Here is a 21,531-nt window from a genome sequence, read left to right as displayed (position 1 = left end):
TAAAGTCGGTTTTACGGGCGAAGATTTTACGTGACAACGTCTTTTTCTCGGTAGAATATTTATTGATATGAATATAATTAAATTGCACAATAGGAACAAGGAATTGAATGAAAATAAGAATTGCACAAATTTTAACTATAGAAATATATTTTGTTTAGTCTCTAGTGCTGCGCGCGCGGCAGACCGATCATAGTTGAGTGGGAGAGAGACGCAAGGCATTCGGCGGGCCTCTCTCTCGTTCGGTGACTCATCGTAACGTTACCGGGCGTTACACTTTTTCATAAGTGACTCCCAGCCGCAACCTAATTTAAGACGTTGTCACGTCAAAAAACGTAGGTACATATAAAAAACTTCGAATAAACAGTAAGTATAATAACATGTAAATATTTGGAATATGTATAGGTAAATATTTCCAAATCAATGTGTGTTTTATGCCAGGTGCCTAAGCAACATTCTTAGTCATAATCACAATTCACGGCGCAAAGTAAATGAAACACCTCTTAGATAAGGCGTTTAATTTGTATAATTATTAAATAAATATAATCTTAGCCATAAGTGGCTCGAAAACGAGACAATGCGGAGCGTAGGCCGCGCGGCCCGCGGCAGATCAAAGCGGGCGAGATAACTCCGCCGAGAGCCCACGCCCCTATTTTTGGTTACATTTTAACAGTTTTACATCTTATCTGTAGTCGTGGAGGTACTTTTTACTTTTATGGGCACTGGAATAAAAACTGAATTCTTTATTTAGCTACGGATTTTTTCGCGCACGTTGCTGCGAATTGAACAATGCGTTAACGTTATGGAATTAAATTATGTTCACTGTCATGTTCATTGAAATCAGGCACACGGGTTTGGTAGAAAATCCTTACTTAATATTATAAATCCGAAAGTAACTCTGTCTGTCTGTCTGTCTGTCTGGTTGTCGCTTCTTCACGCCTAAACCACTGAACCCATTTTAATGAAATTTTGTACAAAGATAGTCTGAGACCCGGGAAAGGACATAGGATAGTTTTTATCCCGGAAATCCTACGGGAACTAGGGATGGCGATCTAATATCGATTAATCGGAGAATCGATCTTTTGGACCAAAAAACATCGCTTTCTGATTGATATTAGTAAGGATTGAATCGTAAACTATGCATTTGATCAAGTGATGATCTTTAGCAAAGTTGTTGTTCATGAGCCCACGAAGGTTCCAGAGTTGGTACGACCAATTTTCGCCAGATGGCGCCACTGTCGTTCCAATGAAGGTACGAATTTTATGTTTTATGTATGTTAGTATGTCATATTATTTTCTTTTAAACGCGGGCGAAGCCGCGGGCAAAAACTAGTATTAATATATGTCAATTACATCAAAATTTCTGAGATACTCCTGCATTGTTTTGTGGAACTTATGAATATAACAAAAACAATAATAAACTGCCAGCTGTCTACTGTGAATCGCTGCGCAGACGTGCACGCTACTATCAAAAATATAGATAGCGCATACTTTTTTCATAATACATATTTTTTGTGCTATACTTGCTAATGGTAGAGGCACGTGACTAACATAACGCAAAATTAAAAGCGGTCCCTTTGATGTCAGGTTTATATCGGCAACGGATCACTGACGAGTCGTTGTCACTGCCGCTGTGATGTAGCCGAGTGCCGACAAAGGGAAGCGGTAGCACAAAGCCATTGATATCATTTAAATCCCTTTGATAAGTACCGACACGAATGACACGATGCATCCCCCTGGAAAGCGTCGAACAGCCCTAGTTACGTTTGTAGCGCAATCCCCGCTCTCCGCTGGACAAAAAAACGTGCCCATCACTAATTGTTCAATATTGAAAGGTTTTCATGGAAATATATTGTACGGGATTTTTATTTCATGTTTTTCGGAATTTCATACAACTTGAGCGTGTATAATTATACTATTTACTGCTAAGTAATAATCTCTATGTAGAGACATTTTTATTAGCAAATTAATATGATATGTAGTAGGTAGGTAGGTAGATACTCGTAAAAATACAGCTGTAAATGTTTTGTTGTAAATAACATTTTTTATTATTTACCATTAGATTTATTAATACCTACAGTAAATATCTTTCAAATATACCTACAAGTTTTAAAGTATGGTACTAAAATGCCGATGTCTAAGTAATTTATATAATGAAGTATAGACGTGATATAGGTATTTGGTACAAAAATACCTATTTAGAACCTATGCCTATCAATATCTAAAACGGTGATATGACCAAGTGGTTTCCTTTAAGTCAAGAAACGTTAACAAAAACAAAAGCAAAGTCTTACTTACTCGTATCTGTGGAAGGAATATTTTATGGGATTCGGTATTAAAACTAAATTTCGTTATACACATTATAGTAATAATCACACTCCAAAGCTATTAAGGCGGAACCGCTTTTAAAACCTTCCGACATAGGAGCGGGAAACAGGTTCTTGTGTAAAAAAAGGCATTCGAGCCGAGACTCGGGTTGCCAGAAAGAGCGTAAACATTGAGACAAAACTTTAAGAACTAAATATTACCGGAGATTTCTTGCTGTACTTATGTGATACGCCAGGCATAATATATTTTTTAATTTGCATGCAGTACACTCGATGTTAAGTGACCACTGCTGCCCAGGGACATCTGTAAATAACCCCAAATAGAATTAAAGACTTACCTAAAGTCGGCTACCGATTCTTTGCTATCCCTGGGGACTAAGTTGGAACACGTCTGATATGTACCTCTCCCTTACCACACCCTTCAAACCAGAACCACAGCAGCGCTTAACACTGATGTTATGAGTCGGAAATATTGTATGGTGGTAATGTCTCCGGAGTCAAAGAATGAATAATTTTACTACCTTCAACTTTCTAGTTATTCGAATCATAGTCAAAATATGCATGCAAATCTCATAATATAAAGAACATATAGAAATATATGTGTTAATGATGCGTTTGCGGAAATCATGCGACGCATATGGCGCAGCGGTTGCTGTACCGGCTGACTTCCGAGTTTCCGACCCAGTAGACCGCCAAATGATGATGTTGGATTTCAGTTTTACAAGTAAATGTTCGTATATTCATCTTTATAGGCATGTGATAATAAATGTTAAACATTCGTAAATAATTCTAATGTGAGGTTTTAAATGTAAATTTTTTTTTCTATCACTAATTATCACTTGCTCCTACCTATTCCTCCTCTCTGATAGCGCTACCCGCTAATAATCTCCAAAAGTACCTAAAACCGTTATTCCAATGTAACTTCTGAAATATGACAACAACCTTTCAACATAGTATATGAGTTTCCAAATCAAAATTACGAATTAAAATTGTACATACGATAAGAATACCTACTTATCTGGAAAATCCATCAAAATTCCGATCATCTGGCGACCGCGTCTTCGAGGTGCGAGGGGCAGTCGGTGTATGGTAATCGTACGTTATTACTCCTTTGAAGTACCGACCAACACAGCGATCGTCTTTCTGTGGAATCAAATAACAATTAATTACGATTCCACTGATCTAAACTTTTTATTCTTACATACAGCTTTTGATTCACGCAACTTGTACATATCACATAACCCAATCATTTATATTAAAATATTTAATCCTCAACCTTACCTAAAGTACTTATCTCTTAAGTAACTAAATAGGACCCTGCATCAAAATCCTGCGGCCAAAATCTGCATGGAATTTCATTATAAAGTAAGTCATCCATAACTCATGGGCTTTTGTTCCACTGTCGGGCGCAGGTCTCTACCTAGAGTAAGAGGGATTTAGTTGAGGCTATAGTCAAACACAGTACAGCCACGTGAGGGTTGGTAGACCACAGACAATTTTGAGAGTTCTGTAAGACAACTCTCGGGCGTATAGGTTACCTCACGATACTTTCTTCATCGTCAAATAATGCAACATTTTTTAAAAATAAAACTAGATATCTGCTTTAAATGCTATTACTATTTGCAAACCAATAAACCTTTCGACAAAGTACTACTGTAACACTATAAATAAATGGAGTATTACACAATTTGATATAAGATGATATAGTAAAACAAAACGATAATCGTTGGAAATGCCCTGGAATGCAGATAGTGGCGTTTTATTTCTGCCGTTCAGTTACTGGCGGCGCGCCAGCTGCGGTCGCTCCACTTCTCTCGCTGAGCTGCCACTCGCCTGTTTACATACTAATTCTTTAATTTAATATACAATGTTGTTGTAAAACATAATAACAATGCTTGGGAAATCAATTTGTAGTCTACTAAATTGTGATATATATACCTGTGTGTAATTGTACATGTATGTCGATGACTAATTAAAATATGACCGTAGAAGTGTTTTGTTTAAATTAGATGTAAACTTATTGCTTGTAGCTGTTAGATAATGCAAATTTACGTTTGTTACGTGGGAAGTAAGAAAATGAATTATGTAGTTACTATTTCATTTTGTTTCGTTCAGCAGTCACTGTCACAACACCATATGAAATCTATAAGCAATATTACCTACATAGGTAGGTACGGCTGCAAAATTTTATAGAACCATAGATAATTAGTTAGGTATGAAAAAGAAAATATCATACGATCATGACGCAAATTAGATATTGTATATATTTCAACGTGAAAGATGCCTATTAGTTAGATTAAACATTGAAGATCAGACGACTTGAAATTAATAAGTAGGTACACACTTAGATTAAATGATAATCCTCGGAATGCAGCTATCAGCATTTTATATCCACCATTAGCATCCGTATCGCCTGTGTTCGTTCCACTTTTCTCGCGGAAAACACCCACTCCTTATTTATTTACATTTTTCGTCGATTCATGCATTCTTTTGTTTACATTTTGTCATGTCTTCTGTCAAAATATTGTCATACATTACATTAATCTTCGCTTTATTTGCGCAAACATGTTTGTTTCGCCAGATTAAAATACCTTTTGTTTTTCAGTTTCGGAATTTTATCATTCTACTTACTATTTTATTTTTAGGGGAGGCCTATGTCCACCAGTGGACTAGTAAGGGCTGATGGATGGATGACTTTCTATTCACATTATCCTGCATCAGTAATAAAATGTGTGTTTGTAATTTATACGTCATAGAAACTACTAAGAATCATCAACAATGAATAGACTTTAGATCTGTAAACAAAAATTCATGCAGAGATGACCAAATAAAGGAGACGTCGTAAATATTTTCAGTGAGGAGTCCTTCGGAGAACGGACCGCGAAACGATGACGGGGCACGGCGGTCGGCAGATCTCGTTACAATGGCTTAGGTTGGTACATTTTATAGAAAACCGAGGGCCGGTCACCGGCTCACCGGTGCTTATCGATATTATAATGGATAGCTCGGCCAACAGCGCTGTTACTCGTAACTCGAAAATGCCACCCAGGTCGAACCGTTGCCGGAGTGTTGCCCTCACTACGCGGACTTTTATTTTTCTTCGATAGACACGTTTCAATTAATACGACACAATCGTTTCGGACAAAACGTAGCGATAAAGCGGTTCGTAATGATCGTATTGAAAATTGTTTTAATCGTCCATTGTAGCAAAACGATATTCATTGAACATATCAGGGTAGGAAGATATAGGGGCATTTTTTATAATTTATTGGAAATATTAGCAATACTGCATCAAGTATTTAGTATTGCTAATATTTCTCATATTGTTTATTGTATATTGTATTGCTAATATTGTTTTAAAAGAAGGCAACCTACTTCAGATAAAGTTTCGTATCTATAAATAGTAGGTTTTAAATACTTATTTTGAAAGTATTAGAACACGAACATAACTTACTAATCCTAGATAAATATTCCGTTACCCATACGGATAATCTAGCATTACGTATCCAAAAGATTTCTTTATTACCGTCATAAAACATTGTTTGTACTATACGTCGTTTTTGGAATACGACCTCATCTTGGTCGCAGATAAATCGTCGACAGTAAACCTAACACGAAGAGGCCGTAAAATTCTAATTTGAAACCGACTGAAGCGTCCTCGTTGCTCTAAGCGACGGACACCCCTATGTTGGCCAATGTCACGTTTTCACGTTTTTAATTCGAATAAAAGTTCACAAATTGTGCGTTGTTTTCTACTTATTAACGAAATTAATAAGCTTTAAATAGATCGACCATGAATCACCAAAGACGCTTGGAATTATTTTAAGTAGTTACCTACGCATAATTTGTCTATTGATGTTAAAATAATAGTATAACGGGGTTTATCCGAGACACAAATCACTTCTAAGTCGTGACTTAACGATATCCCGCCATTTGCAGCAAAATAGTTAAAATCCCAAATCTATGACGACACCGCCCGCGGCTTATGAAACAAAAAAGTTTCTATCCTTGAGTTCATAATTACTCACAGATGTGAAATCCGATTAGACAGTATTAGGTATTTCAATAAACTAAATTCCTACTAAAACACTCTACAGGACAGACAAAACAATACATTTTACTTCTAAAACCTCAACGCTAATAGTGGGATTTTAACTAATTTTATTCTTTTTATATAGGAGAAAAGGAGGTAAAAGGGATTAGGTACGCTGTCCATATGATGATGAATAATTTCTACAGTGTACCTACACTCTACAGCTCTACATTTACAGATAGCTCTACAAATTAAACAAGACTGGATACTGAAGTTGATTACAGATGGATGACTTGCCTCTGAGGACTAAGTTAGATCACGTGTTAACTATAGGTACAACAACAACAACAACAACAAATACTCTTTATTTGTACACCACAATACAAGGAACACATAAGAAAATATTAGAGACGGTATACAAAAAGGCGGTCTTATCGCTAATGAGCGATTTCTTCCAGACAACCTTTGGACGGAGTTAAAGATATATGAGACATGTAGAAGGTAGGGTAGGGTAGGGTAGTATATTAGAACCTCTAGGTCTTCTAGGCGTCGCTCCACTCGAACTACAAAGACTTGTACCTTGTACCTTGTAGGTACAGTATCGTAACCTACAAGTCCTTCAAGCATTATAAGTAATTATTTGTTCGATTAACATATTTCTTTCATTGATTCAAAATCAAACTAAGTTAACAACCTTATGTGCACATTTTATGTTGCGGTAGGTAGATTTCGAAAATAAATACGAACCCAAATTTCGTATGCAGCCTACTCCGCATAGCAGGCAGCGAAAAACCCTAATTGCATTCATATACATTTTGTTCTCTTCTCCGGTAGAATTGTTTGCTTTAATGATTAGTTGAAGACTTAGATTTGTTGTGTTTAGTCAGTAAATGCGTTTTCACACTCGTAGATAAACACGGGAACGGCTACCTGAATATAAACTGTTTTAAGATTCTCATTTTCTGAATATCGCTTAAAGGCAATATAATTAACCTTATCATTTTCAAGAACTAGGTAAACATTGTAAAGCGGACCTGTCAGAGGATAACTATAATAGCAATTTTTAAAATCTGTAGACCTAACTACTTAAGGTACTAACCTAGACCTTATGCGTAATTTTATACGTCTTCCTTACATTTGCAAACCAAAACATAGACTTATTTTATAGATACCTACTCATGTAATTAAATTAAATTTGATGTTAATGAAGGACCTGTAGACATTTAAAAAAACACTACTACCTTGTTTGCTTACATTGCGGATAAAGTTGAAAAGCCGTAATTATAAGTTAAGTTTGACTTATGAAATCAAAACAAAGCGGCGACAACAATATCTCTATGTGACAGTAATTGCTGAGGATTTGGTGTCGCCACATTCAAACTACGAGTACTATTACCTTTAATTCGACTTTCTTGCAATATAGTATATTCTCACAATAATCTTTTTTGTAATCGGCGGGCCAGGGTCGTCGACCGCGCGGAGGCTGCCAGCGTAGCGGACCTATGCTCGGGCGCACCGTCCTCTATTACTGCCCTATACATGTTTTCTACTTTCTTCAGTTTAACCTACGTGATTGTGCTTATCTCCAGCTGTACCGACTACTCCAGAATAGTAAACAATCAAAATTTCGCACAAGTTTAAAACTTATTTCTAACGAAGAATCTATTTCGAAGATATGACAATTTTCATTATGTTCGTTAATTAATTTAAAAGCTTGGGAACGTTCCTTATAATACAAAACAAATCGTTTTGAAAATGCAGAAATATTGAAATTTTACTTTTAGGTACATATCTACAACCTTAAAAACAGTTGCGTTAATTAAGTTTCGTTAAAAACACGCTTCATATTAATGGACGAATTTTCAGTTCAGAACCTCTACTGGCGCAACATGTAAAGTTTCAATGAAATCGAAGTACCTAACGTACACACAGCTCTCGGGTTCTTTGCAACAAAAAATACCCTCGTATTAATTACTAATAAGGTTATATACTTTTATAGTTCATTTAAAACATTAACATTTTTTAAAACAAAACACGCATATTTAATGTGTTTCATAAACGTAGTATGTAATCATAAACGTAGAGAAAAGACAGGTGAAGATGTAGGTATAGGTAGGTGTAGGTATAGGGACCTCCTTACATGTACGTACATGGGGCAGTTGATTATTGAGCAGGGCTATAGTGTTTTTTAAATTTATAGGGAAGACGGAGGGGAGCAGTTGCTGCTTTTAATGACCCGGAATAGTATAAACGCCCGTCGGCGAAAGAAGTGGCGGAGCCCTCGGACATCATCATCGATATCTGTAAAATGGGTAGAGGTGAAAACGCATTGCCAATTTTAAAGCACAATTAGTTTTATAGAGTTTTCGCTTATTATTCAAATTTATTACTTTTTGTATCTTTGGCTCTCGGAGATTCAAGTAAAATTGTATGGGAATTTACTTACTGCCTCGATCCGCAGTTCGACGAACTTTTGGAGACAATTAAAATGACATAAAAAACTGTTTTAGATCTTATGAGCTATTTTAATAAAGTAGATTACACGCTTAAGTATAAGGTATTTTTAAACGATTTTAACGTAAAGTAATTGATTAAATAAATAAATTATTAGGCATTTAATAATTTATGAAGAGTCGTTATTAATTAATCTTCGAGGATAATGCGAATATTGCGAACTATATAGTTCGGTAAGTACTTATTAATTATTATTAACACTATTCAAATTGACCATATTACTGTTTTATTTAGCGAAAAAGATGCTAATTTTAGATGACGTTGCCAAAACTTACAAAACTGATTAGGTATATTACACACCTAATAAGTTTTATAGGTAGATACCGTCGTACCTATGTAACTTCCCTTTTCTTCAAGGTATTTAGTCTATGTTATAAACCTCGAATATTGTGTTAATTTTGTAATATTTTAATATTAAGTAATTATATAAGTAAGACTATACTTAGTTGACTATAATAATATTAAACAATAATTTGTATGCAGTTATCAAGCTTATAGAGCTTTTAAGATTTCTGTTGTGTAGGTATGTAGAGTTTATCAATCACTTTACACAACATACCTACGTTGTGTAGAACTTTTTTATGAAAGAGCAACGTCGAAGCGTGCCGCCGTGCCACAGCCGCTCTGCCGCGCCGACCGCCGACCGCCGTACGATCCCGCGCGCTCGCCCCTTCCCTTCTTCAATCCGAATCCATCAGTCAGTCAGTCACTTGACGGTACGCGCGAGAGACGGTTGTACGTGCACGCCTCGCGACCGACATTCACGCGGACAACTGGGTCACGGGGTCCATACTCGTATTGACAATACTTATTTGTTTAGTGCTGTGAATGGTTTCAGTGGCAGTGCTTTTGGATCGTGATCTGTGGAATAACAAACCAGCGGCTCTTTTGAAGTGTACGTGATGCGTGCGTGAGCGCAGCGCATGACGTGCTACGAAACGCTGAGAGCTTCGGCACCCGTCGCGGACGCCCCCATGGCGCACCACTTCGTTAAGTGGTGGCGCAACAAGTTCAGAAATGGATATAAAAAATTCAGCAGTAAGTATCCTTAATACAATCTAAATAATTTACTCTATTTGCTCGACGAAAGGTAGATAAAATTGCCGTGCCAGACGTGAATAAAATTAAGAGTTCGTCATACGTAGTGTCTACCTTCCTTCATTTAAGCTTCTTGTTTCTTTTTGATATTGCAAATATTACAAATCAAGTATTGTAAGTAGGTAAACATGTAAAAAAATTAACCAATCCAGATTTGTTTGTTTATTTACACATACACCCAAACCATAATTTAGAGCTATGGTAAACTAGCACATATTTGATATGGCCAACATGTTTGCCTTTTAGTAAAACCCAAACTTGGTAGTTGCTCGACATTGTATGTATGATAGAATAGGCCAGAATTATAATTGGCTCACGGTACAGCCTTATAACAGTTAGTTTTCTACCCAACGATGGTTAATGTTATTGTTTTAGTCGAAAAATACACGTGAATAAGAAATTATGATGGCGAAAGTTTGATCTGAGATTACTTAACGTGTACATTCAGTCTTGCAATACACCAGAATCAAAGCGCTCCTAAGATCTTTTAAAGCATAAATTATTTTAAACAAGCCAAGTGCTGTAAATAAAATTACGTACATTAAAAAAATTGAAACATCCGTTCTTGAAACGAGACTCCATCTAATACTGCTTCAAAGTGGACCGAAATCCCTTTGATCTTGTTCTATTTAGTTACGAAATGCGTTGAACACTTCAATTATAAAACGATACCAACATTTTTCGTTTCAACTTACTCGTAGTCGTACACACGTCAAACTGAGAAGTACTCTTCTTCTTTCTTCTCACGTGAACGCCAATTCCAACCCGTTTTCAATCTTACGGTCTTATTCATAAACACTACTGTGTTTTCGTGAATTAAAGCGACTATAATATAGTTTTAGACGCAAACCGAGTCGCAGCGCTCATTTGATTAACTTCAAAGAGAAAAGTTGAAAGCGCGTCGCCGAACCGGAGACAATGATACCTTTTATTTGACATCAAAGAATTCCCCGCCCCTCAGTTTAAAGCTCTTCTCATACACGGTTAGGTATACATATATGTAGCCCCACAATTTAATGTAAGCGGCGGACACAAATAAGTTTTTCGGAGATGGGTCCTGCCTCCTGTCCTCTGTTGCATAATTTAATGGCTAAGTACTTTTGTAGTATTATTAGTTTTGTTTTTCCAAATGTGTCTTTTTCGGAACAAAATAGTGGAATTTCATGAAATCGGTTCCCATTGATTAGTGTAAGGTATGTAAGTACTAATACCAAAACAATTAGCAGCGGTATAATAAATTACAAATCCGTTTGAAAGTAATACTCATTAATCATTACTTCATTATCTTTTAATACTTACTGCTGCGGGCGTCTGAAGGGATTTCATATAATCGTAGGAATTAAAATCACGGATTACTCTGTTATCTGTTTTAGCTGTTCACTTTGCAGAAATAGCTTACCTATTACTTATTGATTTGCTATATTTAGGACAGTTAATTACGCAGCAATATAAACTTGTATGTATTTTTCGGCAATATATACAAAGAGTATTATTTATATGCATTTGTATTGTTAATACCTTACATTTGCTTAGAATTACCTTATTTATGTGTAGAATTATTTTATAATCTGTAGAATATAGAACACAGTATGGTACCAATCGATTTTCGGCTGTAAACTTTGCTAATAACTTACGTTTTAAAAATTAAAAACTCGTATTAGTAATAAACTTAAACTTATATTTATGATTGTCGGCATTCGTCGAAAACATCTAAGTGAATTGATTCATTTTTCAAAGAAAATTATTCAATTATTTATTAACGCCCCCAATATAAATTAGGATTAAGATAATAAGAATAAACTGCTCATAGCACTCATTCGAAATCTTTGTTAATTATAATAATTGTTGAAAATTTACTGAAATAAAGATCAATTCCGCCTTAACACGGCCTAGCTAAGAGTCAATGATCTTCTTAGTATCTTGTTCACATTTTAAACGAGATTTTGCAAGCGGTTCAAGTTTCGTCAAAGAACTGACATGTAGACATTTCTAAAAATTGGTTTAATATTAGTATCTAGCAAATAAACATGTGATTACTTCATAAGGGCAAAATTGACAGTTATTATATTAGTCTTTAGCAATGGATAAATCACTCGTGAGTGACTTAGTACAAAATATGTAAGGTCTCTGATCTTCTTGAGATGTGCATACTTAATTTTTTTTCCTATATGTCTTTATCCATTTATTCATTGAAGATTAATTAATTATTATGTTATCATTATTAAAGGTATAGACGCGACGGCCCGTATGTAATAGGCTATGTAAGCGCTTAACATAAAGACGCCAAAATGTAGGTTTTTGTTATCGACTTAACTTATATTTTCAAGATAAACCTACACCTACATTTACATAATACATTATTACAAAAAAACATTCTACTAGACTGTACTCAAAAACTGTTATTTTACGTAACGGCCCTACTTACGATTTTTATTTTCATCCAGTCCGTCTGATATTGAGGCTTTCTGAACCTGATCACAGATCCCTTGCTAAACTACCTTGGTCAGCTAAGTAAAAACACCGCGTGTTGCATACAATGATTGCCTTAACAAGGAACCACACACACGAACACCTACCCACACCCACACCGAATCTAATATTTCTTTCACTGTTTCTATTGCAAAGGTTATATCAAATGTAGGTACGTAGGCTAAGATTTAGGCAATTGTAGCCTAGCGTATGCGTATACGATATGCATCTCTGATTTTTCGAAGTTATGTGCGTATTAGAATTTAATTACCACAGTTGTAACGGTAATGTGTCAATTGCACGTGAAGTATTGCAAATTGCACTTGGCCAGCTTTATGGACTTTGACCTAAATCTTCATTCTGAGAAGAGGCAAGCAATGCAAACAGTGGCACAGAACTTTAAAGTTCTACTAAACTCGCGGAGGAAGTAGCTCTCAAAGGAAGTATGAGATAAACAGTCTATGTAAACAAGAGTTTAATTCAAAGTCTTCGTTAATTAGGCACTACATTGATTACATTTGATTACGGTACTTTCGTCCATTAACTACATTACCTATGTGTGTAGTTATGTACTTGTATTAACCATTTACGAATTCATTCCACAGTGTATTTTCTCAATGAATGAAAGATTGCGTACTCTGCATCAATCAAGACTATTCAGTTTGTTTGTAAACAAGAAACTTTAAATGACCTCTGACAGTTTTAGTGATGTTACCTATCGCGTAATCAATTAACTGGTTATTTACACTGTAACAATTTTATTGTGACCGAGTACAGATTTCGTCATGTATCTTAACTATTCATAATCTCTTATAATGGTATATTATGAATATGTATCGTAAATGTAATCATATAGCACCTACGCACATGACGAAGTATACGTAATTATTCAAAATGCTTTTTTCCTTTACTTCGTTCAATAATAACAAAACATCACTTTTTATGTAATAGCTAAACATTTTAGTGTTTGTATTTATTTTACACAATACAATCAAAATCTGAAAGGCACGCACACCTATACAAAACGCCACTTCAATGGGCACATTAAAGTGAGCATTACGTAATTAAATCAATGCAAAAGAATGCGAGGGTCGGCCCGCAAGCCGCGAGTGGGAACGTACCGAGTTACCGACCGAGGTACGGTATCGTCATAGTAACGGACGAACTAGTAACACTACACACTGCATTACATAGATTAGCCCACAGACGGTTACGCGTTAGTTTATTTAGCATTGGGTACAGTCAGACGCAGAAACAATAACTAACTTATATGTTAGTGCGCTAATTTTGTAATAGTGCAGGGTCATTATAAGTTATTTTTGTAGGTTTATTTTAATCTGTGTTTATTCGAAAATCTAATTTTGATTGACAATGTTAAAAGTTCTTGTTTAGGATTGTATCGTTTATAAACGATCACTTTTTCAACTTAACGCACGTGATCTTACACGTGACACAATCAAAGAAATTCTTAATTACCTTCGATTTTGGTACAAGTTACGAACGATATGGAAATTGTCATTCCTTTTAATTAAATTCTTCATTTATTCTATCTTCTAATCCTTTATCCCTCGTACTTATTTAACAGCCAGCTGTCTTTGTTCGTGACATCACATCAGGCAATAGAATACAGGATTTCTCTGGAATTCTCGGGCGTAATGAGATAAAACAAAGCCTGAGTGCTGGTAGGTAATGGCCTTTTCATCTCGGTAAAAAAGCCATTACACATTGTACAGGCTTTCACGTTTCTGAGATAAACCTTCTAGGCTAGGCAAATAAAAAAGCGGATATTGAAGTTAAACCAAGCATAATGCAAGAAAAGAAGGAAATGCTTCATCGTAAATAAATATTACACTTGATATTTTGTTATATACATAATTACATATATCTAAATGCCAAAATTTAAGATATTTTTGGCCTTCTTGTGAGCATGTATTCGTTTGTGGTCGTGTTAAAAGTCTGGCATAATACTGGTAAATATATCTTAAAATTTAATTTACAATAGTATAACCACAGTATAAGTATATCCTTATACTGTGGTATAACTATTAAATTGTTACCTATTTAAGCCTATAATAATGATCTATACGATATTGTACAACGATATTGTACAAATTCTTTTCCTGCTCCTGAGATATAAACATTTTTCTGGTAAATAGGTATGTCTGAGGTTTCAAAATAAGCTTCGAGTTGAGGTGAGGTTAGGTTAGTTTTACAAGTTTATTGGCATTAATATTTCTATATAGTAAGATGCGTACAAATATATGGCTTAGATTGTACAATCGCATTATGCGAATGGCTTATTACGAGTCTCAGATTACTATATCATGTTTGTAAATTTAATTATAATGATATTAAGTCCGTGTTCGCTTGTAAACTGAAATCTGAGAAACAATTACATAGACTTGTAAATATGTATGTACCTACATACGTCATTGTGGTTTACCTATGAAAATAAACATAATGTAATGAAATCAACGTAGGTAGTTCGATCATCGTTGTCAAATTACAGAAGAGTGAATGCTATTCATATAAACGTAATTGAAATCTCTTATAAACCGCAAAAAGAAAAACTTCTCAAAAATAAAATGCGCCGTGGCTACGTAATTAAAAATGCAGGCGAATTCACGGTGAATAATTTTCTGAAGGCAGTTAGAGCTTCTGTTAAAAGTGAATCAATCGTACGAGAAATCTTTTTTTCTAAAAGTAAAATTAGCGGCAGATGTGGACGGCAGGCCTGGCATTAAGCATGGGTCGATCCGTTTTCGGGGCCTTCCAGGAAACGCCGCAGCGCCCGCCGTGTCTTACACCGGCCGCTCGCTTTAGAAAATCCTTTTGAGATTTGCCGATGCCGTTTCTTATTATTTACAATTATATAGCCAGCCTCTTCGCCCGTGGCTTCCACCACGTGGGCTTAAAACTCGTTTTTTATTTTAGGAATCCCTGTTTTGTTATGTATAGCGTGGCGTAGCAGTATTCCTGTAGAGATGCAGCTTGTGTCTATACAAACAATAAAGTCTGCTACAAGGAACGAAATAATAAAACCGCTGTTGTTTTATGTTATTTTTCGTTTGCTTATTTCTTTTGTTGTTATTATATTGTGGCATTTTGATATTACTTATGTTATGAAATCACGTGAATAAATATATTTTAAAAACAAAAATCTATACGGTGTTCTTTAAATTTCAATTTAAATCAGTGTTAACTTTTAGCTTATCAAAGCTTTGAAAGTTTTGAAGTAAGCCGTAAGCTTAATCTTATTTCTATATAACGTGTTAATTGAAACATAATATTGATAATCGACGACAGTACTTATTTAATCATAGTGAAATTAATACAAAATAAGTTAAATGTACCATGAAATTATTGTTGCTAAAGCTAAATTGATTTTGTAAATGAGGATAAGTAAGTACTTAGGTAAGTGAGGATTGGATTGTGTCTTCAATCAACAAAATCGAATCGTATTAAAGCATCCCCATTTCGGATTAGACTTGCGTAGGTATTTATGGAGTTAAATTTTTGTGGACGAAGGGGAGTATAGAATGATATTAAGACGCTCCCCTAATGTATTATTTTAATGTATTGATATCAAGGCTAAGAAATAACAATACTTTAGACGCTCGCGTTATAGGGATGGCGATATGAGATCGATTAATCGAAGAAATATTTTTCGGAAAGAATCGCCATCTCTGTCGTACTATATACTTCTTGTCTGTGGCCAATTCCACAACGTAGGTAATTAGCGTTACGGAAATTAGTATCGGCGATTCGCATTTTGGCGATTGCATCGATCCTGCATCACGTTTTGAAGACTTACCGCGTATTACAGACTGCATTATCGTTACACCTATCGCGTTTCTCGCTTTCAATTGTTGCATTGCGCTTGTCAAGCTGCGACCTACGCTCAAACGGTGCCTATCACTGCAATTAGCTTCCGAAAAATAACCAAATCGTCGATGCTAAGTCAAACTGTCAATTGCGGCCCCTAACTAACTTAAAGCATAGTAAAAGTTAATTACAGATGTGTCGTTATTCCTAAAGACAAAGTTGGGTCACCTCAGGTAGATTTGCTTTAGCACACCATTAAAACGAGAATACTCCATCATAAAATCGAACTGCTATAGAAAACAGCAATAAATTTGATAAGTTGCCGCGATCAAACAACAAACTTTTCTAAAAATTAAATAACTGCATTACAAAATGTAAACATAGCCGGTAACATATCAACATCTAACCATGTTACTAGATCTCTTCTGTTAATAAAATTGCAATACCTATTGCTCCTACGCTTGCGAGATTCGTTTTATAAGCCAAAATAAACTAACCTCCTAACATCCTAACGTTATATCTGTCTCATGCGCTGTTGCTTTCCCATAAAGTTCTAATTTTTATGGTAGAAAGGACAAAACTACAAATAGTTATGTTTTTGAAGACATAAAAATAAGGATAAATAGCGATCTACGTTTTCGTGACATTTGCATTCACCGTGTAACTTATTTACAGTATTCTATTATTAGTTGGAAACAAATCAATCCGCACACAAATGATACTGGGCTAAAGTGAGTTATAGACCGAACATCGCATTGCTCCTAAAATATCCAAGGCCGATAACCTGTACGCAAATCTATACTCGCTAAATCGATTCGGAATTTAGGGAGTGGAGTGATGTTACTTTTATAGATGCACCTTGAATTTACTTCCGTATTAGCTTTTACCTAAATGTAATTTCTAAATGACCCATAGGTAGACACTTGTAGATTTGAACTGCAAGTTTTACGTAAATCAGATCAAATGATGTAATGTTGTAACTGCAATATCTATTATGGTTCCACCATTATCTAATGAATCATCCTGCTTTTCCCAAATTGAGATCAATAACAGATGCGTTTCTGCCCCTTAGAATTAAGATGGAACGGTCCTTGTTGGCACCCTTGTGACTAATAAAATGTTATTATTTCATAGCGTTACACAGCTGTAATGTGAGTGTTGCGGTGGTACCGTAGTCGCATTTCAAAAACCCTTCGACTTACCACTTTCGATGAATATAAAACCGTATAGTTACACAAATGTAAAGTTTATTTACCATTGTTTCAGTTGGCACTGAAAGCGAGCGGACGGATACTGAGGAATTGGTTGGAAGGACGTCGTCACAGTGTTCTGCGCCTCCGGACCTCTTGCCGAGCGAGGCGAGAGCGCTTCTCCAGCCCGCAACACCACCACCAATCCCAACGCGGGCCCCGCACGAATCATACTCGAAAAGAGTCCCTTCACCTCCACCACCAGTAGAAACCAATGAAGACAAACACCCTAGACTAAGATTTGAGGTAAGATCAAATTGTATACCCTATCATCGAACCATCGTTTTAGTGGCCGAATTGAGTGTATTTATTAAGTAGCCTAAGCCTACCTATACCTTTTGTGCTTTGTAGAACACTCGACCCTTGCATAGTAATTTGCGGTCTGCGGTCTGGACGTACTCGTATTTAGTATTGATGCGGCAATTTTCTCTAGTGAATGTACTATATACTGTTGTCAGGAAGAAAAATGTGGATACAGTGTCTAACATTAACCTATAGGTAGAATTTACAATTGATACAAATGACCTCGTTACAAATGAACTCTGTGTGTTAACATTAAAACAAATTTCATAGGTGTTTTGCGTATCTCTTCACATAAACAATTACGTTTTATTTGACGTGATTTATCTTTTGTTATTACATTACATACATACTCGTATCATCTCGATACGCATCGGCGATATCGCTTCTAGACATGGCCATTCATCTGTTGCCGCTACGAATTGTAGTTAGGTATTTATTGTATAATGAGATGAATCATCTATTTGTGTCATATCAGTCTGAACGAGCGGCGCGTCTTTATTCTCGTAATCTCTCAGATCGTAAAGGCTTGACTGACTAGTTTCCTTTTAGAGCGCGAGATAAGGGCGCCGGCCCTCTGCGTTCGCCACACGCCGATGTTCGGCGCCACTGCTTATCTCCGTTAGTTAGGTGCCCACTCATTATAATCTCGCGACCTCCCGTAAAGGATAGACCACCAAATGAACATAGAATTGCTCATTACTAAACATTTTATGATACCATTTGCCTCGAACTTTGTGTTCCATAAAGTTAATTAGATCCCAAGAAAAAAATAGTTTATTTAAAACTTTTTTTATTTTATTTCCAGGAACTAACGTGTGATGTTGAACTGAAACACCCAGAGCCAAGCAAACAACAGCCGTTACAATTCTCTTTTACTCTTTATGATCTTGATGGACACGGACGGATGACTAAGGATGTGAGTATTTTAGACATCATTTATCATAAAATATCTCTCCACTTGATATTAGGTACTTTATGGATATTAGTTTGTTCTGCCGTTACTTGTTTGCTTACCAGAGTTGCTAATCTCACTATCAACATACTTACTTAATGTAATTAATTATGATAGTTCATTACGAGAAATACTTCACATTCATGTATCATTTGTAATGTGTGTGTTAATGTTCTGGTATTTGTGTATTATTAACACGTGGTTATTATTGTGCAGGATATAGCGGGCATCGTATCAACGATATACGAGTCAATTGGGAAATCAGTCACGGTACCGCACTATGGATCTAAAACTATACAAGTGCGATTAACTGTTGTACCGGAAGACGGAAGATCCCGCGGGCATCGAGATAGACGGGAGGGTCGCAGGCGGAGGCGGCGGGAACAGCCCCCAGCGACGAGCACTCCAGCCGAGTGTCCCGATAACAGTGACGATGAGCATCAGGATCGGTTTTCACACGATGATGATGTATCGTCAAAATCCTCGTGTTCTGGCGAAAGACGACTACCACCCCGCCCGGCCCCGAACACTCGCTCCCGAACCCACCGACATGCACGCAGAGAGCAACGCGAGCGCAAGCACACGAAAAAGAGATCGGGCAGCTTACAAAGACGCGAGTTACTCGAAATCATTCAAGCCAATATGGAGAAAAACCATATGAGCTTTCAAGCTTCCAGGTTAGTTAATAATAAAACCCTGTTCACCTATATTTGAAGTATGTAGGTTATAATGTAATTATCTGACCACCTTTTCCCTTCTGTTTGTTAAGTATACAGAGACATAATCATGTTTACACAAATGTATAGAGCGATATACGCGCACTTTCGCTACTTTGGTTCCAGTTGATGAATATTATTTACTTATCCCTAATTTGACATAACATTTGTAAAATTTTCTTTCCGTTTTGACAGTTCTAAATGTACACTTACATTACTTATTCACATAATAATGTACTGTAATAATACATTACAGTAATCATTGCAGTAATTAATATCTATACTTATAAAAAATCTGTAGAGAGGTTAATTCTGTACATGCAATATATTTCCGAAATAACTATCAGGGGGTGATGAGGGATCGATACTGATGTGAAAAATGCAATCAGTACAATTTTTGTGTCTGTCTATCGGTCTGTATAACCTTTATAGAAACAAAAACTACTCGACGGATTTTAACGAAACTTGGTACAATTATTTTTCATACTTCTGAGCTGGTTATAGTATTCTTTTCATTACGCTACAATCAATAGGAGCAGAGCAGTGAAGGGAAATGTTGAGAAAACGGGAGAACTTACTCCATTTTTTAAGCTTCCGTCAGTCAGCTAGTGTATAATAATGTACTGTTATGTAATGTAATGTCTAGACGTTTAAATTTTCAATGTATTAATTTCATTATTATTTTTGTTCCAGAAAGCCCAGTGAACATGTTGCCAATGAGGAAGAGATAACGAGTAAATATCAAAAGCTACGGAATAGGTCTTATACCGTGAGCGAAAAGCCTTCAAATGCTTACCAGAAGGGTAAATCCGATCCGTCTGGGAACGGATACCTTGACTTGGCGAGTGGGGGCGATTCGAACTTATGTAGGTATGACCGTTACCTTCACGCAGTAATTTGTTCGTCAGCACGCCACGCTCATACTGGGTACCACCAGAAGCAAGCCCAGCCTAGCCGAACGCACCGCAACCAGCAAGCGTCTAACCACCGATCCCGCTCCCATGACATGCCCCAGTCGCAGTCCGTGCAACAACCCAGAGTTCTTCAAATAATATTCTTATAGAATTTAAGAAAGGGTACGGCCGCCCTCAACGGTTTTACCCTCTTTGCTGTTTGAGTTGTGTTTGCGTCGTGTGCTTTGTGAGATATGAAAATGTGAATTGTGGTTACCAAGCGCTGTTTAAAACAAAACTTTGAATAAGATGAAATAAAAAACCTGACTGATCAGTCGACATAATATGTAAAATAAGTTGGTTTCTAAAGCAAATTCTGTAGTCATTTACAGTTTCGACAAAAAGCCTAATCAGGATTGCTTTCTAGACGTACCTTTTGTGTAAATTCACATTTTTTATGTATAATTAAGTATAAATAATATACATAACAACATTCCACTTTTAAAGTTGTAATATGTAACATAATAGTTAATAATTTTTAAACCATAAATGTGTGTTTGTCACGTATTGAAGGTAATGTAGCATTATTAAATTTGCCATTATGATAAAATAATGTAGTTTATTAGAGTTTTGCCTGATTGTATGTAAAATGTGCCTTAATCCAATGTAGCTTGTGAGAAAATGACTTATCTGGATGATTTTCTAAAATTTTATTGCCTAATTTTAAATGTTGAGAAACATCAGATCAATGCTCATTAAGTTTATACATGATTTTGAAATGGGAGACATTTTAATAATGTAATTAACCATGACTTCATTAAGAGGTCTGTCTAATTTATTTCTAGATTGTATCCAAATTATATACGGAAGTGGATAAGTAATCCAATGTTCGTTTTAACTTGAACTTAACTCATTTTAGAGTTATAGACTGATTTTAGTTGTAAGAGTTAGGTGCTTGGAATCTGAATATGTAGCTTTTGCTGTTAAGCAATACTTAACTCTATGACCCGCCAATTTTTGTATCGTAATTTGATAAATATTCAGAATCCTCACTAAGATTAGACAGTAAGATATAAAGGATCAAAGATATTGAGGAGCTGTAGTTTTTTCTTAAAATCTGTTTATGCTGTTTTATTACCGGTATCAGTATTTAT

At 35.9% G+C, this 21,531-nt stretch overlaps 1 protein-coding gene across 1 annotated transcript; it reads left to right on the top strand.

Annotated features, from left to right (window-relative positions):
* The first annotated feature begins 9,560 nt into the window (after positions 1-9,560).
* Positions 9,561-20,986, top strand: nkd (NKD inhibitor of WNT signaling pathway naked cuticle). The gene is made up of 5 exons (XM_073086878.1): positions 9,561-9,909; positions 17,530-17,759; positions 18,622-18,732; positions 18,985-19,445; positions 20,178-20,986. The coding sequence occupies exons 1-5, from the start codon at positions 9,795-9,797 to the stop codon at positions 20,545-20,547; spliced, it is 1,287 nt and encodes a 428-aa protein (XP_072942979.1). The 5' UTR covers positions 9,561-9,794; the 3' UTR covers positions 20,548-20,986.
* The last annotated feature ends 545 nt before the right edge of the window (positions 20,987-21,531 follow it).

This window comes from Epargyreus clarus, unplaced genomic scaffold (genome assembly GCF_041222505.1).
Source record: "Epargyreus clarus isolate Ecla_fem2 unplaced genomic scaffold, WU_Ecla_fem_2.2 ptg000003l, whole genome shotgun sequence".
NCBI classification, from domain to species: domain Eukaryota; kingdom Metazoa; phylum Arthropoda; class Insecta; order Lepidoptera; family Hesperiidae; genus Epargyreus; species Epargyreus clarus.
This window is presented reverse-complemented; position numbering and strand designations above follow the sequence as displayed.